Here is a 27,927-nt window from a genome sequence, read left to right as displayed (position 1 = left end):
GTTTCCCCTGACTTTCGTGTCGTGTCGTGTCCCCCCCCGCCCCCCGAGTGTGCGAGATGCGTGGCATCGGTCTCCCATCAGTGTTAGAGGTGCGTATGCCAGAACGGGGCTGGTATTGCGGGTCAGGTCGCCATGGCTATTCGGGGCAGGCAGCCCCTCCTCGCATGTGCTGCCTGCGGGGTCAGACCCTTCTGCCATATGCTTGGGAGCTCCAGTCTTGAAGATTGCAGCCAGTGGTTGTGTGTAATTATGGGTAAAAGTGATCAAAGGTAAATCTAAAGCCATAGTCAGTTGGTCTAATTATGGCTATGCCTCTGGAACACGTGAGTTTTTGGAAGTCATAAAAAAGGTAAATGTTTACATGTGTTCTTGCTTAGTTCGTGTATATAAGGTAAACTACTTAGAGCCCCCATCCATGTACATGTAATAAGCTGATTCTCTTTTAATATGATTTTGAGTCGAAGGATAAAAATTACAGTATAGGTGGCAATGTATTGCACTGCATGGAGTAGGATTTTTTATACAAACATGTAAATGAGTGTGTCATGATCTTAGTGTATTGCTGGGGCAGTTTCATCATCATCCTCTTCCCATCTACTGCTCACTTGCACGGAATAATGATGCAAAAAGTCTGCTTGATAAACACTGTGGAGACTTTTATGGTTATTAACCGTTAGATATGAGTTGATATTTAACTCTCATGTTTATGGTTACTGGGTTTTTCATCTTAGGTTCTCAGGGTACTTGGAGTATATAATGTTTTATATGTTTTCTTCATGTAACTACATAAGGAGTTTAACCTTAAATCAGTAATGGTTTTAAAATTTTTGCATTTGTAACTTGCACCCAGTGTATCATCTAATGCCCCAGACGTATACAAGTAATGTCTTGCCACGGTTTGTATCTGAGGGCTCCAAGCTGGGTCATTTCTGAATAACAGCAGGTAATCTGTGTATTATTGACAAGATCATGTCAGTTGCCGAAATTCTTTCAGAAAATGCCCTGTAAATATAAGTTGCCTATAGAGAAATAAAAGTTTTAAGAAGCTTTCTGTATGCTACATCACTGAACAGCATTGTATGCTTCGTTCAGCTGGACCTGGCACTTGTGTGCCAAACCCTGGGGGTTTGTCTGCTGCAGTGGATCCCAGAACTGCAGACTGGATGTAGTCTGTGAGGTACCCGAAAAAAGCAACATACTCTGCTCTTTTGATGACTTAATGTATTTGATGAGTTAAAATTACTTCTTAAATATGCAAGCCATTGAACTAAATCAGATACTTAGAAGATAATTGTGGTTTTCTTGTCTCGTTTGTGTTCAGTCTTAGCAGAGATTGTGAATTATGTTGATGGTAGCTTAGAAATTAGCATGCTTTTTTTTTTTTTGCCTTGGAGGGCTCCTTGGTAGAACAGTTAGGAACAATTGGAAGTAGTGCTGTCTGTCTTAGTCTCTCTCAAAAAAAATTAATTATTTTATCTAGTAGCACTTCTCACCTTGACTACTTTTCAAACGTGTAAAATAATTGTGTCTACGAGGGTTTTCTTTAGTATTTGCTTGCCAAGACTTATAATGCAAGGAAGAGGTGTACCTCAACTTATGGTCCTTTTCTGAATGACGGACAGGAATTTATGCCATGTCGGTTGGTTTTAGTATTGGTGATTACAAGCAGAACATAATTCTATTTGCTGTTTTTTGCTGAGCAAGGAATGTGTCCCATCTCTAGCTTTAATGTGTTGGTGACATCTACAGCTATTTAAGAGGAAACACAGGAGGTTTAAAGAGATGCCCCAAATACTTAATTTCATGTTAGGTGAAGAAATAGTCTTTCCTTTCTGCAGTGAATGACAGTAGTCAAATTAGGAAAAATTATTGTGTTCTGTTTTGTTTGAGTATGTTAGAGAACCTGTTACTGTTATTCGGGTATTATAGTGCAATACATCTTGCTGTTCTAAGTTAGTCTGTTAAAGGCCATTGTGAGGCAGACCACTAATACTTTTTCTTTTTTTCTTTTTTAGAAACCAAGTGCTAGAAATGTTTGATCATGCATATAGCAATTATATGGTAAGTAAAATAGCTCTTTGTTTAATTTTTTTCAGAATTGTTATTGCTGACCTTGGAGAGAAGCATCCTACAGTACATGACATTCTAGAGAAATAGCAGGGAGGTAGGGGCAAAAACAAAGCTAAAATAAATAATAGCACCTGTATAGCCTTTAAAAAGAAATGAACAAATCTTACTTGCAGGAAGAGCAGTGTCAGGAGGATTATGATGACTTTCAGAATAGTAGCTAGGAATTGCTAGCAGTAACTCTGTTAATCTGTGCCTGAGCTTTCCTCAAACCAGTTTATTTCACATCAAGCTATGAGCAGTTTTCATCTTTGGTAAACTATTTGCTTTGAAATTCGAGTCCTAAAAATGCTAGCAAAAGGAAGCTCAAAAGAGCTGCCTGTAGTCATCAGATTCTGCAGAATACAACTTGATCTTATTTATTTCATGGGTAAAAATTATGTAAAATATTTCTTCTCATATGTCAGGTGCATTTTGGTAGCTCTTTTACAAACAAGCAGTGTTTGTAGAACGAAGTTGAACAAAAAGGGGATCTGGTCTCATATCTATGCATTATAGCCTCTTCGAAGTACATGACTGTCATATGACTGTGAGCCACGCTTGCTATGGTTTCTTTTAATATGACTTGTGATTTTCTGTGCAGGTATCTTCATGTCTGGATATGTGAGCCATTCTGCACTCTCATCAACCTTGAAATACAGTAGCTTAGTGTAGATATGATTGAGAATAAAAAATTACTTAGAGTGGACTGACTTTCCTCAAGTGATACTTACTTTCAAATATACTATAAGTAATACACTTCTGAGGAGAAACTGTAGATGTGAATAAGATAAATATTAAAGATGCATTCTTAGTGAGTTTACGTTAACGATCTTTTTGTACATTCTGTTGCAGAAACCTCTCTTAAGTTGCACCAGTTCCTGCAGGACAAACCGCTGTCTCTTGACAGTATCTTGCCACATGTCCCAGTTTCTGTATTATGGTTTAACGCTTTAATATGTAATACAAGATTAAAAGCTTGTGAGTAACAAGTTTATACAGTACATGAGAGTTATAGAATTAATGGATAGATAGCCAAGCAAGTGTATTTTTGAAGTGGGTGTAGTTTTTCTTTTTAACATTAGCTCGTGCTTTTGACACCTTAGCAGTTAATCAAACATCAGGCTTTTTGGTGATAATTTATAACTAGTTACTTGGGACCATGAAAAACACTTGGCTTGGGTTTCCCATGGCATTCTGAAGTATAAACTGTTACATATTTGGCATAATTGGATAAAAAGTTACATGCCAGTAAAAAGGATCTGTGCTCCTACTGTTCATTGTGTTAAATTGGAACTGGTAGGTGTCTTGCTACATCTGAAGCAAGGAAGTTCTGGATGAAGGAGAAGAATGACTTCAGCTGTCCTGGAAACTTTGAAGCCAAAAGGATATTTACTTGCCACGTATGCTGGAATACTAAACAAACAGAGAAATATGACTTGTTTGTTTAAAGTTGAAGAAAGATTAGGGTATCAGACTTGACTCTGCCAGCAAGAGAACTGAGTATTTTTGCAGCAGCTTTTGAAACAGCCACCTGAAAAGTTTTGATTTTCTGTTTCTATTAATATGCGTTTTAGACTTGTCTAGCTAGAAGACTGAAAATTCATGTTTGCTTGCAAGGGGGAAACTCCCTTGTCTTTTTTTTTTTTTTCTTTCACTTGTTAACAGGAGCTTTGACTAAAAAGCTGCTGATTTTTTTTCAGTCCTTCAATAACATTTGTAATAATCGGGATTTTTTTTCTTCTTGGTTGTCAGAAAGAATATGTGAAAATGTCAGTCACTTGAGGCCAGTAGGTATTTCTTGGTTTACAGCACTAGCAGCAATGCGTCTTTTTTCATTATTCAAGTCCTCTGCTGCCCTGAATTTACAGTCCTGACATTAGGCAATATGATCATCTGTTTGGCCAGAATGTGTAGAAGTTCCAGAGTATCTCTTGAGCTTCATTTGTATAATGTTTTCCAGAAGTATGCTTATTGTAACATTTGTGCCATGTTTTATATTTAATGGCTCTTGCTACCTTCCTTTTTAGGTTACTTGAAAGCATAGAAGTTACAAGTTGGGAAATCATTTGACCGAGTAGTCTTTACTGCTCTAGACAGAGAATAAGTGAACTTTTCTTTTTCAGAATGCTTCTAGTTCCTTATGATTTTGTAGGACTGAAAGTCCATTTTCTCCAGAATTTTAATCACCTTTTTTTTTTCTCCATGATTTAAGCCAGAGATATTAGTTTTGACATTGCTTTTGTCATGTACTACTTTAATCTGTTTTTCTGAAAACTTTGCACAGATATTCAGAAACATCTGAGCCATATTAAAATGATCTAGATTCTGGCTTTTGTAAGTTGAACTTCAGGAGAACAAAGAGTCGTGCAAAGACCAAAGTACTTGGGAGGGTGGTAGACAGGGAAACAAAAACATCAGTTTCAAAAGAAGTTGCTGTAAGAGCTGTTTATTTATAGAAGAACGTTCCTTCTTTTCCTGTCTATTTCACATTTGAATATAGATTATTTTTTGTACCATATATTTGGAAAGACTTTGAATGTGTTTACTTGCAGTTTCAGTGCAGTAATTGAACTTTTTTATCCTGCCACATGTGAGTTCACTAAATGCAGAATTGTAAAGCACAGTATAGCAGCCAGTTTCCTGATGAAATCAAAAGAGAAGCTCCATCCCGGATCACTTGTACTGGGCTTCTAATGGAGAGGCAATTTCATGCATTTTTGTTGAAATTAGATATATTTAAAATTCATCTTTCTTAATGTTAATGGCCACTCTGAAAATTTTTCAGTAAACCTCTCCTATTGCACAGTGATGAATTTCAAATGTGCGTCTATTTCACTTGATATCCCATTTTGGTGGTAGTTTAAGCCTACAAAACTTGCCTTGACATGAGAGGGAGTAGGAACAAGCCTTTTATTCAGTGTGCTTGACTTAGGCTATGGTGCTACTCCTGTTATTTCTGCCTGACTGACGAGGAATAGTATTACAATATAGCTTGCTTTGCAGAGTCCATTTTCTAGAAATATGGAAAGTAACCATTGCTTTTCAAAAAAAATCTTGCGGTGTCTTTCCCTTTAAAAAAAAAAAAAGTTGTATTTGTAAAAGGCTCAGTCTTGGTAAACTTTTTTGTTAATGTTATCTTTTGTTATGCCTTGTGTAGTGATCTACCAATTTATTATTTTACCTTCTAAGTTCGTTCTCTTACATGTCACTGATTGTGACCCTGAGTCACTTATGTTCATTTGGGAATGTTTCCAAAGTGACTTTAAAGTCTATTTCCCACTAATTTCTCCATGAAATATCAGCACTTAATAATGCCTGCATTAGTTTTAGGTTTTAAACTCATCTTTGAGATTATAACTTCTGCCTAAGAAACATTATAGGAAGTGTCATATGCACCTCATTGCAGAAAGTACACAATTAACTATTCAAGTTAATTGATGGGGTTTTTTTTGGATGTTCCAGTAGCTGTTCCAGACTTCTCTGGGAGGTTAGTGAGAGAGAGCAAGAAGGAGAAAGAGGTCCTATTCACTGTTCACAGTTTAATCGTTTCCAGCCACCCAGCTGGAAAGCAGCTTTGCAAAAAAGGACCTGGGGGTCCTGGTGGACACCAAGTTGACCACAAACCAGCAATGTGCCCTTGCGGCAGAGGTGGCTAGTATTATCATGGGCTGCACTAGGCAAAACATTGCCAGCGGGTTGAGGGAGGTGATCCTTCCCCTCTACTCAGATTGATGAGGCCACACGTGGAGTACTGTGTCCAGTTCTGGCCTCCCCTGTACAAGAGAGATACAGACATACTGGACAGAGTCCAATGAAGGGCCACAAAGATGTTGAAGAGACTGGAGCATCTTTCCTATGGGGAAGGGCTGAGAGAGCTGGGGCTGCTCAGCCTGGAGAAAAGAAAGTGCAGGGAGATCTTACCAGTGTCCATAAGTACCTAAAGGAAGGCTGTAAAGAAGAGGAAACCAGACTCTTCTCGGTGGTCCCAAGTGACAGGATCAGAAGCAACAGGCACAAACTGAAACACGGAAGGTTTCCTCTGAACATTAGGAAGCACTTTTTTACTGTGAGGGTGACTGAGCACTGGCACAGATTACTCAGAGAGGTTGTGGAATCTCCTTCCTTGGAGGTATTTAAAAGTTGTCTGGACGTGGTCCTGGGCAACTGGGTCTAGGTGGCCTGCTTCAGTAGATGGTTGGACGAGATGGCATCTAGTGATCATGCACCTCAAAGATTCTGTAATTCTGTGATTGTCATGCAGTTTTTCCGAAGTACAGGATAATTGGGCTTCCTTTTAAAGGGCTCTGAGGATTTGCTGAAATGGCTGTAACAGTTACAACTTACTTCCTTGTTTTGTTCCCCTACAGGAGCACGCATATCCAGCTGATGAACTCATGCCTTTAACTTGTCGTGGAAGAGTACGGGGTCAGGAACCAAGTCGAGGGGATGTGGATGATGCCTTGGGAAAGTTAGTGTTTGAAATGGTTACTATCTCATATAAACATCTAGGAATCTAAGTACAATTTGCAGCCCATAAAACTTATTTCTTCAGTTGACGTGTCCAGAAACTTAATTTGTTGAAAAAGATTCTATGGGTGCAGACAAATCCATAACTTGTCTCATAAGTTCTCTTATGGGAGTGGGGAAGAAGCAATTGGAAAGAAAGCTCTAATTGTGAACTTCTTGCAAGTTAGGCAGAAATATCTACTTTTATTATTTCTTCCTATGATGTTAACTGATGTGAAATTGTACCATAACTGAAAAAAGAATTGACCGGTGAGTGAGATCCAAAGGTAGGTGTGGGGGTTTTTTTTAAGAATCATTCTCCAAGTATTTTTCTTAGGAAAGCCTTCCAAATGTAACCTATGGTATTAGTAAATTTGACTACTAAGTAGGGGTTATAAGGTTAATTATCAGCTGCACAGGCAGTAAACTGTTATCCATTTTGCTGGCCTTAAATTATATTTAAAATGGTTTTTAATTTTTTTAGTTGAAAGCTCTCTGAAAACATAATTAGACAAATGATTATTATGTGCGTGGTAGTCTGAGGCCTTTGCCAAAGTATAAAACATTATATCAGACATGGGAATTCTTCATATTTTTCCTTCTAAGATAGCTTATAATACAAAATACTGATGCTTTGGCCAGCAAAATGTAGAATTAAGGACTGATTTTCTCCATCTTAGATAGAACAATCAAAGACTAAATTGTATTACTCTAAATGTGTTTGTAATTGATTTTTTTTTTTTCACAAGGAATGTTGTCTGTATGTGTGCTCTTTATGTTTATAGAGCAAATAATGATGCTTTTTTAAATTGGTATCACTGCTTAGTGTCCCTAAGCAGAATAGTGTTAATCAAAGCTGAAGTCCTTGTCTTAAATAGTATTTCTAATTCACTCTATGATATTGAGCATCATATTTTTTATGTACCTTAGTCTCGAGATTCCTATATAAGCCTGCTGCCTTGTAGTTATTGAGATATGACTGATGAGAAAGAAGTATCAAGAAAACGTATTTTTAATCCTTGTCATGCAGTCTTTTTAATGACCTTTTTTTACATAGTAACATATTATCATTTGAATAAAAATACCTTTCAGCCCCTTAGATGCAGTGAATAGTGTAAGTATTTATTATTTTTCTGTATACGTGCTTTTTTTCTGTTCCCAATAATCGGCTATATTATTTATCAGATTTCTTATATAATCCTTTTTCTTGCTAGTTGGCTCATCAGTCATGTTCTATACAAGCCTTTGCAATCACAGAATGAGATGGTGAGACAGCTAGGTCAATTTTGTTTCCCTGGAGGCCTGGGGAGTATACTTGCACTCCAGCCTTCTCTACAGCTGTGCAATGCATAATCTCCCCCCTTTTGTGTGGAAAAAATTGTGTATTTGCTATGCAGTTGTGTGTAGCCACTAGTTAATCTCTTTTTTCCTGTGGAACAACACTCACGGAATGCCCTTATATCTTTACAAATCAAAGAAAATTATAATATGTGACCACTTAATTAGAATTTTGATTATGTTCCATGCGTAGTCACATGTTGGCTACACAGTATTAAACATTGGGTACTTCCTTAAATTCTTGGTGCTTGTTCTTCAATAGGTAGTTCTAACTGTTTCCAGTTTTCAATTTTAATACCATCATAATCTGTAGGTTTTATTTTATGCGTGGTGTGTGTTTCTTAACATAAGAGCAATTTTATCGGGTTAGGCTAAATGTCCACTCAACTTGGTATGTACTAGAATAGGCCTAGAGAAGAGTATGTGAACACGACAAGCCTTTTTATGATATTCCTGTTTCAAACAGTATGGATATGACTTGGTGTTCTCTTTTTACGGAATAAGTGGTTATTTATTTTAAGCCTGCCACTTGCTAGTGCTGAATGACACCAGGTGAAACTTACTGTGAGAAATAGCGAGTAGCAGATTCTCATTCACCACCTTCATGCCATATGCAATTTTAAAATCTTCATATAATGACACTTAAGCTTTTGCAGGCTGAAGAGCGCTGGTCTGTTCGCTTATTCCTAGTACAGAACCTGCTATGTACCTTCAGCCTCACCTTACTGCTTTTTATTGTACCTTTTCTTGTTCCATTGTATGCCATGTAGAAGTTTCATAACAAAATAACAGCATTTTCTTTAGTCTTTCACCACTAATTTTAAGACTGGGTTTGATTGCAACAAATTGCAGGTTTTTCTGAAGCAAGTAATTGGAACAGTTCCTGGTAGGAGAAATTTAGCTTGGAATGATTTTTGATCTTCCTAAACTTTTTTATTATTACAATTAAGTCCACATTATTAATTTTTTTTAAAAAGAAAGAAAGAAAAAAGAGGTTGGAAAAAGACTTTGAACCATTCACTGGGTTTTTTAGTAGATTTGATTGAAGAATAGAAGTAAAAATTTAATTTGCTTATAAGAGGTTTGAAAGCTTTGCACTAAATAAAAGTCTCTTTATAATCATAGCTTGTTTCAGTCAGCTCTTAATCTGGTCACGAACAAAGGGAAGAAACTTAGTAGGGTGTTTTGATATTAAACATATTGCGTACAACTAATTCCTTTTGCATCTAGTGGTCTGTGAGAAATTAGTTTTTAATGGTGTTGGTTACTATTAAAAATACTTAATTTCTACACATACAGATCTATAGTAAATCTGTTTTAAATTTTGTTTCATAGGTTTTCACTGACCTTGATTGATACCTTGGACACTCTTGTGGTAAGTTTAATCTATTGATAAACTTCAATTAAAGAAAGAATTCTTCTGATGTTCAGACTTACTTTTCAATTTCCATTTTGTTAATTTATATATTAAAAATACTACTCTTTCTTCACCTTTGATCTCTAGCCACCTGTTCAAAGTCGCTATTGCTTGTAAGAACTTCCAAGTGCTGTGTTGATGGTGTATGGAGTTTGTTGCAAAAAGAATACTAGAAAGTTCCTTCACATTTCATTGATGATTTCTTACCTTGCTTTTCTTGGGCTCTAATTTAGCAAAAGATATGTGAGTTTGCTTCCCATTATAGACTGAAACAACATGCTGACTTATGGGTGAACATCGCTTAATGCTTACTAAATTAATGTTTTTAAATTGTATGTACAGGTTTCGTGGATGAATTTGTGTGCCCTTAAATATATTTGAAAAAAAAGCAACCCTGGACATGTTTGCCAAGAAATGTTGCTAAACATATGTTTCATCTCTTATTAAAAGTCTCCAATCATTAATAAAATACTTTTTGTTAGATTTCAATACCTTTGACATATTTTGTCACCATAAAAAAAGAGTTTGGAAATTAGGAATTTTCGGCCATTCACATCTCCAGGTAAACAGACCTAAAAGGTTTTGAAAATTCTCACTGCACTGATTTGATGCATGAATCATATAATGCTCTTTCTCTGACAGCCACTCCTTTTTTATGATGAGCTGTGAGATGACCCTTCGCTCTTTTCAATCAGGACCACAGATGTTGAAAAAGTGGAGTCTGGAACTCCCAGTCTCTATCAGACACTCAAATGGATTATTGTGGTTTATTTGTTGTTTTTGTGTCTTAGAGCAGGATTAACACTTAGAGAATTTAAAGGCACTTACAATAACAAATTGGATAAGTCACAAGGATTCTTAAAGATTGATTGAACTAAAAGAAAGTCAGTGTGAAAGAAAATCTGTAGGAAATGCCTGAGCTGTTCTTCAGACACAAGGAGAAAACTGTTGGGAGGAGAAAGACTGCTAGGACTATTCATTGAACTTAGGATGTGGCTCCTTAGTCCATGGATAAGAGGCTTCATATATATATATGACTTTATTCATTGTGTACAGCTTTTATTCTTTTTCATGTAGCTCATGAGAAAAACAGTAGTACTAATGTCTGTTTGCACTGTGTCAGGGTATGCCCCTGCAGGACCAGAATATTAATCTAAGGCATGTTAAATGCTTGCTTTCTTAATTCATTGCACTTGTTCTTCCACATCTGAGTGTGACTGTATTAGCTATGAACCTAAACACCTGGTTACATTTGTATTCCAGGTGTTAAATAAAACCAAAGAGTTTGAAGAGGCAGTGAAAAAAGTAATAAAGGATGTTAATTTAGATAACGACATAGTTGTATCTGTCTTTGAAACCAACATAAGAGTCCTTGGGTGAGTAACTTTAATGTTTTCAAAACTCTTAAAAATGTGGTTTTCAGCTAAATATCCTTAAGGCATACCTTTCTGTGCTGTTTCACCTCATTTAAAACAGTTGTGCTTTTGTCAGTTAGTATAGCTTGACACCTGCTTTAAAATGTTAGGCAGGAATCAATGCAGTGGTACTGAATCAAGGTGGCCCCCACCTAACTGCAGCAGGTGTAGCTTTTTTGCTTTTAAAAAATTGTCCATGCTGAGGTAGCAGTGTGTTGTCTTAATGGAAACAGTCTTACAGATTACACTGTTCGATGCTTGATTTAACATACAGAATATTTCAATATTTAGGGTAATAGATTATTTCAGGTTGGAAGGGACCTCTGGAGGTCCCTAGTCCAACTTGCTGCTCAAAGCAGGATTGGAGCAGGTTAATTTTAAGCTATTATGCATATTATAACTATATCAATAAATCAGTGATTCAACTATAGTTTAGGACTGAGTCCTGAGTAATAAGAATTGCTTCCAAAATACTGACTGTTCACCTTGATTGTAATTTGGGTTGCATCTGCTCAGCATTTCTGAAAATTAGAGCTGTGTGAAAGTAGCGCAGTTACTTACGTAGTCATCTAAATTGTAGAAATCGCTGCATTGCTGTTGAGAATAATATACCTATTGAATTGTGGATAATTTTTCTTGTGTTTAGAGGTCTCCTAGGTGGGCATTCAGTGGCGATTATGCTGAAAGAAAAAGGTGAATATATGCAGTGGTACAACGGTGAACTTTTGCACATGGCAAAGGAGCTAGGCTACAAGCTTTTGCCTGCTTTTAACACCACTAGTGGTCTCCCTTATCCAAGAGTAAGTTCTCTGGTTTCTGCAATTCAGAATTACTTCTATAAGCAAAATTTTTGTTTTGTTTTTATCTCAGTTTCTAAAATCAGTTGTATATTTAAGTGTACATAAAATCAAAAGCTGATAAACTGCTCATTTATAATAGATGCTACCTATTATTTTTAAAATACAGGTTTAGGCTCTTTGAATCCCTATGTTTCTAGCTCTAAAAACTCCAGTGTTGTTGTGGGTAAATACTAACTGCAGAAATCCTGTCTAATCACTGTCTACTGATTTCTTGCTCCCTGCTACTGTAGGCACAACCAAGTAGCTGAGGAGAGTAATTTTTGTTTTGGTACATATCTCTCACTAAGACAGTGAAAGAACAACTTGCAAGCACTTGCTTGTCAATTTAGCAATCTTCATGGTCTACGTCCACGTTTCTAAGAGGGCAAAGGTAGCTATAATCTAAAAATATTCATGTACTGTAAAAACTTTCATCAAATTCAAACAAAGCATGGTATGTATTATTTGAATTACACAAAACTACTTCCCGTGCATGTAATTCATTGAGTTTGAGATGTGGCTTTGGTTGGAAATTTTCCCATAAATTAAAAATTTAGGCTTAGTAAATCAGCATTTTTCTAGTGAAAATGTCTAATTCAAAATGTTCAGGGTTTGACAAGCTTCTGCTGAGGGGCCCCTTTCCAGAATGCAGAAAGTTATTTTGTACCTGGTACAAAAGTGGATTCATCTAGCAGGTATTCTCTGGAGCCAGGAGCAGTGAGGTATTTATGAAGTGTAATTTCCATGAGCACTTGTGGTGTTCCGAGTTTCTGGTTTGCTGCTAAATAAATTGCTAGAATTAGATTCTCGGGATGGTATTCTTTTATTCAAATGTCCAGTGAACCAGGCAACAGGTAATGGCGTCAGTCCCTGTTTTGGAGGTTGAGTATTTTGGGTACTTCTGGATAATTTTATGTGCATGCTTGAGTTGACAGTATGTGGTATAGCAGAGCAAAACTAAAAGGGGTGTGTGATATATTTTTTTTCTTGCCTTCGCATAGATAATATAGTTGTTCTACAGACCTATCACAGGAGTGTAAAGTCTTCAGCTAATAAAAATTAAGATAATAATCTCTACTTTTCTCTAGGTTAACTTAAAATTTGGTGTAAGACATCCAGAAGCACGAACAGGAACAGAAACTGATACCTGTACAGCTTGTGCAGGTACCTTGATACTTGAGTTTGCAGCTTTAAGCCGATTCACAGGAACATCTATATTTGAGGTTTGTTTTCCATAATATCTTATTTTTTGGATTAGGTATTCATTAGTGTTCTGCTACACTTCTGTAATTTTGGAAAAAAATAATAATCTGAGTTTATCAAATGGGTGCATATCTTAGCTGTTCTGCACAAAAAGTTTGTGTGTGTGTGTGTGTGTGTTCAGATTTGTTGTGTTTGTGGGCTTTTTTCTAGAAGTGTTAATTTGACTGTTTAAAAAACACAGGAAGTAATTTTGTTTGAAAATAGTTACAGTAATACAGAAGTAAACAAGATAAATATACTGAAGACTAGCTAAAGGATAATACTTGCATAGTTTCTGGGTAGAAGGGTGAAGACTAGAAAGAAGAAAAGTTACATATTTGTCCCTTAAAATGCAGCTTAAAAAAAGGCAAAAGGGAAACAAAATCATACTCATATAGTCCCGCTGAAGTTGTGCAAGACCTCTCTAAGGATATATGAGCTAAATGAAAATGTTTGTGGGTATTTCTTTGATATAATACAAAAAAAACCCCATGCTTTTTTCAGATTAGAATTTTTTAAAATCTTCCAGCACGTCCCTAGTATTTCATTTAGTTTCACGGAACTGGGTGGAAGGATGGCTGGGCCTGCGTTGAATGTTTTGGTAAAACTTGTCCCCCTAAAATCCCATGCGTGTGTTTGGCAATTTAGAACCATTTTTGTTGGGTAGGTTGTGACCTTTGAGTTACTTTTTCTGTATATAAAGAATGTCTGTAACTTTGATACTAATGAAAAGGGGCTGCTGCTCCACACTGAGATGTCTGAAAAGGTGCAGTGATTTTGATTGTAAGGCTGTTACATTTCTTGAATTTTTTTTTAATTAGGCTACACTGTCCTGTCTGTATGCACAATTTTAGAGTAGGAGACTTGTGTGGAAGGATGCTTGACTTGCTTAAGATCATACAGCTTATTGGCAAATAGTTGTGTAGACAAGCACCCTTCTTTCTAATCAGCAACAGAGTAACTACTTATATAAAATGTGGACTGAACATCCTACTATTTAAGTGTATGTAATGTAATACTGAGTTTTTTAATTGTTAGATATGAAACATCTTATTACTTCATGGCATCTTAATTTCAATAGACAGAAGCAGAATACTCTCTAGTATCTGTGTTTCTCTATAATTTCCTTTAATGAGCATTTCTTGTTGTTGCAGGAATATGCACGGAAAGCGCTTGATTTCATTTGGGAAAAGAGGCAGCGCAGCAGCAATTTAGTGGGTGTTACTATTAATATTCACACTGGAGACTGGGTCCGCAAAGGTGTGTGGTATTCTGACTCGGAATCAGTGACCCCAAGTGGTTTTGGGCGAGAAAAAAGCTGTGACACCCCACCCCCACCCCCTGCCCCCAACACATTTAGGTAGACTATTTCAAAATGTTAATGGAAAAGGCAAGTGGAGTTACATAATTTCAGTGCTGGAGAAACCTGCTGCAATGAAGCCTGGCTTTGCTCTGAAAGTGTGTTTTGGTAGAGAAACTAGTTTTATTCGTTGCAAATAAAGTGTTCTCTGATTCACTTTAATACTGAAAGGGGAATGCCTGGGGTAAATTTTCAGAGATTCTGCTACAAATACATAGGAAAAATATAAATAGGACTCTGGTTGTATATGGCAGACAGTAGAAATATTTCCTTGTGAGAAAAGTGAGACAACTGGCTTCAATGCATGTCTGTTCATATTACTGTGTGCACCGATACTGTAAAACCTTTAGTGTAGACATACAGCATTGTGTCTCTGCATCCATCTGTACCTTAATTCTAGTGACAGGAGGCTTTTCCTTTTACTGAAAGAACCTTTTAAATCAAAATGAAACCACATGAAAATATCCATATACGTGCTTAAAGTAAACCCACTTTTTCATTTTCTGCTGTTTCTAGACAGTGGCGTTGGAGCAGGAATAGATTCATATTATGAATATTTATTAAAAGCCTATGTTTTACTGGGAGATGACAGTTTCCTGGAAAGATTTAACACAGTAAGTTAACACCTTGCTCGGGTTTGTGACTTCTGTAAGACAACTTTAAGATTAATTGCACTGTCAGTCAGCTGTTAGCCTGAGAAGCCTATGAAGAGATCTTTACTGCAATTTCTGTGACTTCTGATGTGTCTAGTGCCAGCTCTTTTAATACGATTTTTCTCTAAGCTTGGGTGAACTGTCACCTGAGTGGCTATTTTAATCCCATTCAGTGAAAATCTGAATCTTCTGGACCTTTTTCCATGGTTCCAGTACAGGAGAAGTTGCATTTCAAGATCACCTTGGAGAGTGTAATGCTGCAAGTGTTTCTGTAAAACAATGTAAGAGCCTCTTGTTACAAGACATGGTACAATTTCTTTCTTTCTGTCCTGGAGCAACAAAAAAAGATCTGAAAATCTAAGTCTGGATCTTACGTTGCACTGCAGATCCTGAAGTCCAGTATAAATTTAAGCATACTTACAAGCTGAAAAACATACTTAGATTACTAAATTCATAAGATTACTAAGCAACTTTCTCAGCATCTTTATTCTTTCATAAGAGCGTTCTTTCTTTTGAAAATAACAATGTCCAATAAAAACATTTTACATCATATAGCATGGTTTTATATCATAAGCAGTATTAAAATTGGAATAAATCGGCAGCTAAAGGCCTACTCCTTATACTTTAAGTGTGATGATTATTTCATATTCCTAACCTGCAGCCACCATTATTATATTTTGTCACAATTATGTATTTTAATTGTTTCCTTGGCTCATATGCTCATGATTCAGAAAACAAGGAAAGCAGCTATCTTGGAGTATAGAATTGGAAGTCAGCAAGTTGACGAGTGAGTGGGTTTTAAAGTTCTGAGCCACCAAGTCCAGCTGCTTTGTTGGGGTTTCATACTCCTGAGATGTATTTGCTTTTGAATTCTCTTGTTGAGAGAAAGCAATGTCAGCTTTGTTTAGCATGTGCTTAAAGATTCAGCCATAACAAATGTGCCTTAACTGTGATAGTTACTTGTTTATCACATGGCTGCTGAATATACTTCTGTGTATGTATATTACTTGAATATGTATTGCACGTGTAATACTCTGGAGCTTTTCAGTATTTACTACACTTCTTTTTAGTTTGTAGAACTAGAAGCTACTGTGCATTGCTAAATTTAATAATGATTAGGAGTGTAGCACTAGTTCTTCCATTGAAATAAAATGCCATAGTCTAGGGATCTATATTGGTTTTATAAAATGTGTTGATAATATAAACTCATGATTTTTCTGATGTTTACCAGCACTACGATGCCATAATGAGATATATTAGCCAACCGCCTCTTCTCCTCGATGTCCATATTCATAAACCAATGCTAAATGCTAGGACCTGGATGGATTCTTTGCTGGCTTTCTTTCCTGGATTGCAGGTAAGGTTTAAAACCCATATGTAGATGATTTTAATAACAATTAAATGATTAAATAGACTGGATATATAATTGACAAGTGAAGCTTACTAATTTGATTTTCAAAAATACTGAATGAGAGTTTCTGTACTCACTTGTCCTGTCACTTCAATGCTATGATGCAAGTTAACGTGCATTTCTGGCCATCTTGAGTATCAAGAAAAGTATGTCCATATGATTTGCTCCCTTCACTCCTCATCATGAAAACACTCAAATGAGGCTGCCTTTTTAGTAGTCTAGTGACAAATTTTCTAGTTTGTGTGCCATTTATGTTTTTAAGACAAACTAAATCACATTTCCACCACAGTTCTCTGTAAATGATAGAGATCGTTTTTCTTTATAGGCAGTAGTCTTAATGAGCTCACTAATTTTACTTAAAAAGCTGTTATGGAATATCTACAGCTTACACTGAAAGGGGGTAATATAGTGTGTATCTGCTGGAAATGTAGAAATTAGCCTGTAGCTTTACATAAACATCGTAAGTGTGCCTAACTTTTGAATATTATTCCTATGTATGACGAATTAGTGTTAATTTTATCATTAAATTTTAGGTGTTGAAGGGTGATATTAGACCTGCTATTGAAACTCATGAGATGCTGTATCAGGTTATAAAAAAGCATAACTTTCTTCCGGAGGTAAGTTGGTAATTTTTTGATTGTGTAAACTGATTCTTACCTCAATTTGAGCGGTCTCAGCTATCCATTTGAACAAGTAGTAGGTATATGTATCATTAAAGCCAAAGGTTCATTTCCATGGCATTCTTATGTGATTTACAGTTCTGCATGTATTACAACTGTATTTTGGATGTGAAATATTTTTCCTTCATTTATGCTGTAATTAACACAATAATAGGAAGCTGCTGCTTTTAATAATTGCTTAGACTTTATACTCCAGCCTTTCAAAATTTACCTTGACTCATTTCAGTATGCAAAACTTGTGTATACGCACATGTAGTTGTAGATGCTTAGTAATGTAACAGCATTAATGCTAAAGATCACAGTCATCTTTATTAACCCAGGGAGGAAAACTAAAGACTGAATTGTTCTGAGAGGATGTTCTGAGATTTTGCATGATGTCCTTGAAAGTAGGCATATAAAAATTATCTATAGATATTGCAAGTGCAGTCTTTGAGCAAGTTAATTTTGCACAGAAAAGCTTGTTTACCCGCTGAAGTGTGTCTTTATTCTGTGATGACCCAGAATATATGAGAAAGCTTCTGACTCCATTTGTAATTTTGACTTTCCGCTGGTGTAAGCTTATTTCTGTTAGAGAACATTTTAATTAACATCACATTTACCTAATGTGGAAATTGAGACCAGAGAATGCTCTCTAATTACTGGAATGATTTTTTTGAGTGCTTTTAAAATGTTATGATTTGGCTCCTTAAAGTATTTTGGGGGGTGGGGTTGTCTTTTCAGTACTTTGTACTTACGAAGGAAACTTTGAAAGATCAGTTAGTTGTATTTAAGCCAGTATGCCATCCCCTTTATCAAAGACTTAGTTTAAACCCTGGTGTGAACTAGAAGTGAATGTAAGGCCACCACAGAAGTGGCTTTTGCAAGTGCATGTTAAGAGTGAATACGTAGACTAGGAAATTTTTAGATAACTAACTTCTAGTCTGTGGCACGTCCTATGTTAGATACAGCTGCTTACAATTTATCAGTCTGAAATGACAGTTTAATGCACTGGAAGTGTCAGGTGGTAGGTAAGTTTGCAAAACCAGTATTTGTCAAAACTCAGGTTGTCTCTGTGTAGTGGCCCTTCACCAGCCCGCTTTGGTTGGCTTGCAGCAGCAGCTGTGTGTGTGTGTGTGGTGATGGGAGCAATTGAGGGCTGTGTGCTGCCTCCTGGGCCTGGAGCACAAGTTCTCATCTGGCACCTCTTCACCAGAGCTCTACTGGCTGGACACTTGTCAAGAAGCTCAGTGGTATCCAGACTCCTGCACGAACACAAGCATAAATCTCACTCATACCAAGTGGGCTAGAGCACTGGTTTAGGTTTTGGCCTCAAATGTACCAATTGGACAGAGGTTCTTGGAGCCTGCTGAGACTGATGTCGGGCCTTCAGTCCTCCACCGCTGTGTAGTTTAGCTGTTGTAATACAGTTCATGTAGGATTCAAAGTAAATCTGTGTTTGCTTTTCATTCTTGCATTTATTTTTGTCTGTTCTTTTTCTTTCTCAGGCATTCACAACAGACTTTAGAGTTCACTGGGCTCAGCATCCTTTAAGACCTGAATTTGCTGAAAGCACTTACTTCTTGTATAAGGTAAGATCACTTTAATTCCTCTGACTTTTGGTCACTTTGTCTAGCACCTAGAATTTTGTTGGTGTTTTATTTCAATATAGAATGAGTAGCCCATCTCCAGCTTATTTTATCTACTAGAATAAGTTCTGTTTATAAATAAGATGAAAGTATTGGTCACCAAAAATTGTTCTAGGAATTTTGTTTTATATGCATAGAAATAGAAAACTGTTAAGTGACAAAGGCCTGTATTTTAAAGATATTCAGGTGTTGCTGATCTCTTAAAGAGATCTTAGAGACTAAGAGCAAAAGCCAGTTGTACCTTGCAAAGAGCAGTTACTAGACATCTTCTGTTTCTATAGGTATTTCGATGTGCTTATCTGCATATCTGTAAAAGGTAATGCAGTAGTATCTCAGACGTCTTTCTCATGGCTGTTTAGCACTATTAATAACTTCAACTGTACTGGTGTCTGAGAAGGTATGGAATCAATAAATTAGTATTAGGAAAATGAAAGCTGCTAATTGTACAGTAACTCTAAGTGTGTCTGTATGTTTGGTTTGGGGTTTTGTTTGTTTTTCTTTTACAGGCTACTGGGGACCCTTACTATCTAGAAGTAGGAAAAACACTCATCGAAAACTTGAACAAGTATGCAAGAGTACCTTGTGGGTTTGCTGCAATGAAGGATGTTCGTACAGGAAGTCATGAAGACAGGTAAAGGATTTGCAATGATTTTTTTCATAAAAAAGATTATAGGGGAAAAAAACCCTAGTTACTCTGTTTATATAATTGAATTAATTGACTTTTGAGTAGCTGTCTGTCTTCAGTTTGATAACCAAGTCTTAAATTACCCGGTTGTTATAGTCTAGAAACTGTTTCAATAGTTTTATTGTTTGTTACAGAAAAATATTTTTAGTTAATAACATTTCATTTGTCTCAGAGCAATAGACTAATTACTTTCAAACAAAATACACTTCAAATCTAGAAGCTTGTAAATAGGTTTGTTTTTTTCTATAATGCTGTTTTGTACTGAACATACTGAATCATTTCCCTCCAAACATAGTTTCTTCCAAGTGGAAGGAATGCTAATGGAATTAAGATCAACAATAATAGTCATGAAGTGTGCAGAGATGGAGCAATATGAGTATTTGTTTTACTGATGGCTTAGAAAAAAGGGGATCTTCCTAAAGGATGTCGGTTTGTTTTTTTTTTTATCCCCCCTCCCCCTAGAATGGACTCTTTCTTTCTCGCCGAGATGTTTAAATATCTTTACCTGCTGTTTGCTGATAAGGAAGACATGATTTTTGACATTGAAGATTATATCTTCACTACAGAAGCTCATCTATTACCACTTTGGCTTTCCACTACAAACCAAACCATCTCTAAAAAAAATACAGTAAGTAACAGCTCAAATTTAAATCAGTTTTAGTGGTGCTTTGAAGCAGTTCCTTTTTTTTTTTTTTAATTATGAGAGAAAGTGGAAGAAAAATCAGGAAAAATCTTAATTTGAAGAAATACACCAGTGTTAAAACACTTTGTTTTAATATGAACTATTTCATCGTATTAACAGTCACATGAGTATGAATAATGTTTCCATGACTGGATTCTGCACCACTGAATCTTGAGAAGAAAGCTGTGGAATATTAGCAATATTTAAAAAGAAAATCATTCCCCATCTCTGTGTAGATTTGAAAATAACACACTATATTTTTGTCATCTTCTTTATTTTCTGTTATTTTTTCTAAAACATTTGCAACAACATGCCTAATTTTTTGTTTCTTATTTTACTACGTGAACCCTTTGCAAATTTTGAAGGGTTTTTTGAGACCGCTACAAAGTTAGTTTTGACAAGATACAGCTATAGCTTTTGGGATATTTAATTGTACTATGAAATAGGCATCTGTTGTGTGAATGTGAGAACACATGTGGATTTATAAATTACCTAATCTTCCAAACTAACCTCTAATAATACACCTGTGCCATGAAGCATCATAAATACTCCCCTTTTTTGTTTTTTGTGCTCAATAAAGTGACATAATTAATGTTTAAGGCAATAATACTACCGGCAAGCTAAAGAAATGCATAAGAAAGTGAATAGAAAGGTGTCTAGGGCATCAGGGATGTAAATTCCCTTATGTTAGTGTGCCTCTATTTTTACACTTTACTATGTGTTCTACAATAGTGCCTGGATCAGAGGAACACGCTGATGTGTGTCAATCTATGGGTCCTGGAGAAATTTTAAAATTTAACATAAAGCACTTTGTTTTATGGACTCTACAATTAGACAGTGCACAACTTGCTCTTAATGTCTGACATTGGTAATGCATTTAATGGGGGGTTGTTTTTTCCTGTGTTCCTTAATGGTGGAGATCCTGCACCCTCTCTGAATGCTCTTTCCTTGCGTGTTTATCATCTTTTGTCTTTGCGTTTTGGAAATGGAGACTATACTTTTTAAACTATGCAAGAAGTTTTCTTCCCTCTGAAGGGTCCGAAGGAGCATTTTATATAACTTTGGTTCCCAACACAAGAAGTTGATGTTTTTGAGACAGATAGGATTCCCACAGCTGATGCTGTTGTTCTCGTGAGAACAGCAAATGGTAATAAAAGGCTGATAAAGGGGACAGAGTAAATTGTTCAAATGCAGTTTTCTTAAGCTCTTTAAGTCAAAGCTGCTAATGTGCATAATACAAATAAGAAAGATCCGTTGAAAATGGTGTCAACAAAATGCGTTAAACAGCTAAAAGGCTGTGAAGATAAGTGTGTTACTCTTATGGAATTTATGTGACGTGAGGAAAAAAAAATTATAAGAATAAATGGAATGTGTAAATTATTTTTAATATAAACACAGTGCTAGTAAGCCCAAATGTCTATGAAATAGTTGGTAGCAGCAACCCAACATCCTGTTTGCATTTATGCTTATAAACAGGAAAGGTCATGTCTTACTATGCTGGTGCTTGCAATAGTGCTTGCAAGACCTTCTTTCTTGAGTGACGTGACTATTTGCCACACTAAGAGCACAGGTACTTTAAAGTGTTTATTCCAGTAAACTAATAGCCTTTTAGGTCTTGGTTTTTAGGGAGCCTTTAAATACTTGATTTTTAATTAGCTAATGTCTGGCAAACAGGCTTTTTTTTGCAAGTAGATAAACACTACATTAATTTTTTTATAGGTGAGAAAATTAACTTGCCAGTTATCCAGCCAGTTATTCGTAAAACTAAGAACAAGCTAAATATGGCTCCAAATCACTGTATATGTTCCACATGGTTTCACATGTCACAAACCAGCAATTTGTGTAAATGTTAACTCTGTCATCTTTTCTGAAAACAGAGATTGTTTGAATTTATATATAGATTCATCCTTGCCCATTCAGACTTGCAAGTCTGTATGGCTCCCGAGGAGGAGAATCTTTTGTTCATATGAAAAGTTGTGACATTCTTAGTAATATGAAACAAGAATTACCTAAGGCCTGCAGCTGGTCAACTCAGCATAAAGGCAATATCAAATGAAATTGTAACTGCTTCCTTTAGTTGTCCAGCACATAAAAGTACAGGGGCACTAGCTAGGTCATGAGCCGGATTGAGAAGTAGTGTTTGCCAGTAGAGGATCAGCTGTTTCTGCAAAACATTTCTAGAAACTGTGGATACAAGTTTGGTAAGTTACAAATTAGAACTGGTGTTGTATTTATCTATTCTTAGAAAGGGGTTGTAGTCCACTGGTTACCCTTTATTATTACAAGGTGTGGCACAGAAGAGTAATGTATTCTTCGTTCCTGGAACGTGTGTGGATGTACGACATTTGTTGCATTCAGCTGCTCTATGTCCTGGTATAAAAATGTAACCTGTATTTTTAATAGGTGATCTGTATCTTTCATTCCAGACTACAGAATACACAGAGCTGGATGACAGCAACTTTGACTGGACCTGTCCGAACACCCAGATTCTTTTCCCAAATGACCCTATGTTTGCTCAGAGTATTCGTGAACCTTTGAAAAATGTGGTGGATAAGAGCTGTCCTAGGGGTATTTCCAGAGCGTAAGATTAATATTTTCTGTCTTTTGTTAGTGTAGGAGTGAGTGGAATAGAGTCTGTTATGCATGGAAGGAGAAATATGAGGTGTTCTTGGAACTTGCTCTGCTTGAGTTTGGAGTCCTTTTGAAATGGATAGCCTAGCTACAGGAAAAATCAGTTATGTTTTGTCTGGCATCATCAGCAAGACTGATTTAATTTCGAGCAGGAATTAGTGAGTCTTTCAAAGTAAGAGGAGCTAAATGAGCCACATACTCAGAGTGCGAATTGTAGCCCAGGTATTACAGGAAATATGTCTCTTTGATTTGTAAAATTAATTTCTGTAGTCTCTTGAACAGTTCTGCAACTCTTCTTTGTAGTAAGCGAATCACGCTACCATACATAAGTTCACCTGTTTTGAAGAATTTGGGACGGTCTGTTAAAGCTGAGGAAGTTTATCCTTCTGAACACCTCCTTGGTATTTATACTTAAGGAGTAAAACTGAGTAGCAACTGTATGAGGAAAACTGGTTTTAGTCAGTCTTACAATGATGCAGACTATTTAGAAGTGAGAGCTAGCATATGGTAGTTTTGTTATCGACATTGCATGTGCTTTTTTGCACTACAAAATTATTGGTAATATCGACCACTTTTAGAAAAGATAGTTTGACTGAGAAGTTGCATTCTAGTGAAGTTTGTACTCAACATTATTCCAAAGAATTCTAATCTTGTCATGGTAGGAATAACGTGAGAGTCATGTTTCAAGAATAATCTGTTTTTTAAAGCTTTGATCTCTAATATCTCTTGGCAGAGAAGAGAGTTTGGGAAGTGGACCAAAACCACCATTGAGAGCCAGAGATTTCATGGCCAGTAATCCTGAACACTTGGAGATACTGAAGAAGATGGGAGTCAGTTTGATTCATCTAAAAGATGGAAGAGTACAATTAGTACAGCATGCAGTGCAAGTAAGACCTGACAGTACTTTTTCTGAGAACTTTTAGTAAAATCCTACTAGCAATGATATTTGACACTTAGAGGTTCAGGAGGGACAGCCAGACTGTGGAAAGGGGCACATGAGCTGAATACACAACTGTATTTGGCAGGTTGATACTTGTTAATATTTCGGCTCAGCAACACTTTTAGCTAATCGTCCATTAAATTAGATGGAGGCTGTTCAAGTCAAAGTGATGCAGTTAACAGCATCTTATCTGAAATTATTAGTTTACAGTGTGAGATACTTTTGTTTAGGAGGTCTGTATTTTTAGTCTACAGCGTGATGAGATGCTACAAAGTTAAATTCCCTATTTGAAATGCTGAATAAATGCCAGCGAGCATCCAGTCTGTATTTTAAAATCTTTGTAGCAGTGATCCAAGTAAACCTAACTTAAATTTTTTTTTTTTCAAAATTTCTCAAACATTTAAGAAGAAACTGTTTATTGTTTCTTTATTATTCAGGCAGCAAGTTCACTTGATGCTGAAGACGGCTTACGGTTCATGCAGGAAATGATTGAACTTTCCAGTCAGCAACAGAAAGAGCAACAGCTACCTCCTCGTGCTGTTCAAATTGTTTCCCATCCATTCTTTGGCAGGGTGGTCTTGACTGCTGGACCAGCACAATTTGGGATGGACTTATCCAAACACAAAGCAGGGGTATGTAAGATGTGTATGTGATCTGTTACTTTCCTTATTGCATAAGGCTGAATTTTACAGTACTGGTACTATTTCAGGATGGCCTGCTAGAGAGTGATCAATTACTTACAGTAGTTAAAATGACAGGGCACAGTAATGACAGAATGACAGTCTTTTAGATGAGTGGCTTATCGGTCTGTGGCCCATGCTCTGCTCCTTAGTCATCAGTCGTGATTTAGGATTTAAAATGCATACATAGTATGATTTTTTTGAAACAAGTTTATATAATCCGCAGTGCATATCTTAAGAGATGTTAACTTAAAGAAAGGTTTTCCTACTGTGTTACCCATGAATTTGCAGAAGCCCTTTTAGAGGTAGAGTAGGCTGTTCTTACGCAAGCTTTTATAAGAGGCGATATCTAGATGGAAGAAGAAAATGTCACAGAGGCAATGGTCCCTATTGGAAGCAGTAGGAAAACCCGATGACTTCGATTGGGCAAGATGCAGCCCAAAAGAGGAGTTCCAGACTAGCAGTTGACAGAAGAAATTTTTCCAGAGACAACAGTTCACAGGTATAGACAAAATACACTGAATATGAGAATTTGGTTTCCACTCAGTCATTCTTTGCTGCTTAGAACTCCAGCTTCAGCGTAAAGATTGCCTGCGCTGACAGAAGACAACACTAAATGTGTAAGACTAACTGAAGAAATGAAAATGCTTAGGAATCTTTTTGCAGGTTTGAACCTAGTGCTGTAATTCTCTCTTTTTGTTTCTTTTTGTTTTTCCAAACAGACAAGAGGATTTGTTGCAACCATTAAGCCATATAATGGATGCTCAGAGATCACTAATCCTGAGGCAGTGAAAGAGAAAATTGCTCTGATGCAAAGAGGCCAGTGTATGTTTGCTGAAAAGGCACGGAACATTCAAAAAGCTGGAGCAATAGGTGGCATTGTTATTGGTAAATAAAATCTTAAGTTCTTAAAATCTTAAGTTTGTGTAGATGTAACCTGTATTTTACGTATTTGAAGATACTGGAAAGCTGACAAGAAGCTGTTAAACTCTCTGAGATGACAGTACTCCAACACAGAAATTGCATTTTCAGAAGATGAAGAAATGTTTTGGTTTTGTTTGGTTCTGCGCAGAAAGTATAGCTAGAGAAATTGGGATGGGTGATCGTCACTGTTTTTGCAGATTAAAAGTTGTTATTTTCAGGATCACTTGAGTGTTGAAATAGTGCTATCTGCTAACTGCTGAAGAAGACTTGAGATACAAATGAAAAATTCTAAGGAAAAGAAGTACACAAGTTGGCTTTTTGCTTTTTAAAACCAGCTTACTGCTTTCTGTCTGAGATCCTCTTAACTGACTGGGCAGTAGAAAGCTGCTCAAAAAGTCTGCTGAAGTTCAGAGTTGTAGTCTTTTTATCTAACAGGAGGTTTGCTTGCTTTTCCTTTTGTGTGCCTCTGGCTAGATGACAATGAGGGAAGCAGTAGTGATACAGCTCCTCTCTTCCAAATGGCTGGTGATGGAAAGAATACAGATGATATCACAATTCCCATGCTCTTCCTCTTCAACAAGGAAGGAAACATTATACTGGATGCAATCCGGGAGTATGAGTCTGTGGAGGTGCTCCTTTCTGATAAAGCAAAAGACAGAGGTAAGATTAGAGGTTACTTATACAAATTCAGCTTCCATATGTACCATGGCACAATGTGAAATGTACAGTAGTGATTTCTATTGCTACCCAAAGGTGCAAATGCATTATTTGGTAGCTCTAGTTTTCTGTTTGACATTGGCTTTCTTATGAAAAACCTAATAGCTGAGATGTGTCATTGTCTGCCACCATCCCCAAGTTAACATTAACATCCAGAAATGCTGTTCATAAGTTAAATGTCAGTTTGACTAACGAGGAAATGCAGCCTTTTGGATTCCTGTTGAACCCTTTTTGTCATAATCTGCTTTGAAGTGGTGTCAGGAATAGCGTAAGTGTTTTCAGTGCCCTACATTGTAAATGCCTCTCTCTTATAAAGCTCCCCAGTGACATGCTTGGTACCCAAAAGGAGAGAGGCAACTGTTACAACTATTTTGCCGATCTAAGGAGAAGTTGTTATCGTGAGAAATAAGGCTGCTGACCTCAGATGTTTTGCAGTTTTTCTTGTATAATACAAGAAAATTGCAAGCTAATACATTTCCAATTAAAATGTTTGCATATGGGGAAAAAAAATCTAGGTTTTCCTTTTGTGAGCCTTCCTTATAGCAGTGTTTTGTCCAAGCAGAGTATGTAAGAACAAGTATCTCTAGTAAACCAGTGACAGCGTTTATGTTCTGCATGTTTGCGAAGGTGATATGCCGAAAGCTGCAGTGTTGTTTCTTCATAGCTGCTTATAAATTCCTCCTGTTTATAACTATGGTTAAGCTGCTCTAACAAAATACTAAATACAAAAGATAGCTCTGTATTTGTGGATTTGTAATGCATCTCTGCTTCTTCCCCCTTCCTTGTGCTTCCGTTTGGAATCCCAGCAACAATCTTTAAAGGTAAAATGATTCCAAACTACATTATTGATAGCAGTAAGTATCCTGTGTTAAACATGCCATACTCAGTTAAACTCCCTAGAAGTCTTGAAATATTAGTGTCCTTTATACTAGGTATAAACATCTAACTCCAAAGAAATCTGCATGGTTAAATCAGACAGCTGTTGTGAAGTTACAATAGATAGGTATGTTAGTTGTTTTGAGTGTGGCGAGGGAGGTTTTGTGTTTGGGTCTCTTTAATTCACAGCTCAGTAAACTTAAGAAATTCTGTCTCCCGCTTGCTTAAAAGTGGGATCCTGGTGGATATGGGAGTGCTTTAAAATCCAGTATTAAAGTTCAGTGCGTGCAGTGGGTATTTGGTTAAGACTGAAGGATGGCAACTACCGCTGACCCAGAAGTCACTATTCCAGTTTGAGGAACCAAAACTAATCTCACTATATTTTTTGCCCTTGTTTAAATGTCTTCCCTCACCTCCCTCTGTAAAATATGTTCCTTAATAACATTAAGTTTTCATATCAATAGCAAGTCTGCACTTCCTTGAGGAATAAGGTCAAGGGAAGTGACCTTGCTTATGAAATACATAATAAAATGCTGCCTTCCTAGTTGATTTTTTTTCAAAACATTTTTTTTCTCTCCCCTCTCAAAGACTTGGAAATGGAGAATATGGACCAGAAATTATCTGAAAACGATTCACATAAACAGAATTCAGAAGAAGCTACTTCAGCATCTCAGGATGTTGGTGCAGTCAGTGAGGAGCCTGAAGAAGGAGATAGCTCTGATGTTACTGACCCTGAATCTTTATCTCCTGCTCATACAGACAGTGACAGCATTTCCATTTCAAATCAGGATTCCTACGTCCCTGGAACCGATGAGGCTAGTGCTCCGGAGCCAGCATGTACGCAAGGGGATCACCAGCCTCAGGAACAAAAGACTGAGACAGAGTCAAATTCCAAAGTTGACTGGGATAATAAAGTCCAACCCATGGAATCCATATTAGCAGACTGGAATGAAGATATAGAAGCATTTGAAATGATGGAAAAGGATGAGCTATGACTTGTAATAATAACTTATTTGTTAGTAAACAAATGGAGAACTCTTTGGGTAAAAGTGAGGCCCTGATATCTGAGAACTAGAAAACATATTCAGTATTGTGATGAGCAACCAGGTTTCACCTGGAAATTACCACAGAAATCCAGCACGCGCTCTTTGTATTGTTTTAATTTTTCCTGTTTAAAAATGGGAATGTGCAATTGAA

General features: G+C 36.6%; 1 protein-coding gene across 1 annotated transcript; it reads left to right on the top strand.

Moving 5' to 3' along the window:
- The first annotated feature begins 56 nt into the window (after window positions 1-56).
- On the top strand, window positions 57-27,927 carry EDEM3 (ER degradation enhancer, mannosidase alpha-like 3). Its single transcript, XM_009884471.1, has 20 exons — window positions 57-121; window positions 2,016-2,061; window positions 6,477-6,577; window positions 9,289-9,328; window positions 10,634-10,746; window positions 11,432-11,585; window positions 12,713-12,847; window positions 14,021-14,126; window positions 14,743-14,840; window positions 16,111-16,236; window positions 16,824-16,907; window positions 18,455-18,538; window positions 19,102-19,226; window positions 19,743-19,908; window positions 22,389-22,543; window positions 23,327-23,480; window positions 23,971-24,165; window positions 24,936-25,101; window positions 25,612-25,797; window positions 27,319-27,927. Exons 1-20 carry the CDS (start codon window positions 57-59, stop codon window positions 27,723-27,725), a joined length of 2,706 nt encoding a protein of 901 aa, XP_009882773.1. The 3' UTR covers window positions 27,726-27,927.

The sequence above is a fragment of the Charadrius vociferus genome, unplaced genomic scaffold, assembly GCF_000708025.1.
Source record: "Charadrius vociferus isolate BGI_N301 unplaced genomic scaffold, ASM70802v2 scaffold220, whole genome shotgun sequence".
Lineage (NCBI taxonomy): Eukaryota > Metazoa > Chordata > Aves > Charadriiformes > Charadriidae > Charadrius > Charadrius vociferus.
Note: the sequence above shows the minus strand (reverse complement) of the source record. Positions and strands in the feature narration are given on the sequence as shown.

Bases quoted from the DNA above. Each gene is read 5' to 3' on its own strand.
- EDEM3 (XM_009884471.1), top strand. From the start codon at position 57: ATGCGTGGCATCGGTCTCCCATCAGTGTTAGAGGTGCGTATGCCAGAA. The intron at 122-2,015 runs GTCAGGTCGCCA...TTTCTTTTTTAG, and splicing joins GAACGGGGCTGGTATTGCGG to AAACCAAGTGCTAGAAATGT. The intron at 23,481-23,970 runs GTAAGACCTGAC...TTTATTATTCAG, and splicing joins TAGTACAGCATGCAGTGCAA to GCAGCAAGTTCACTTGATGC.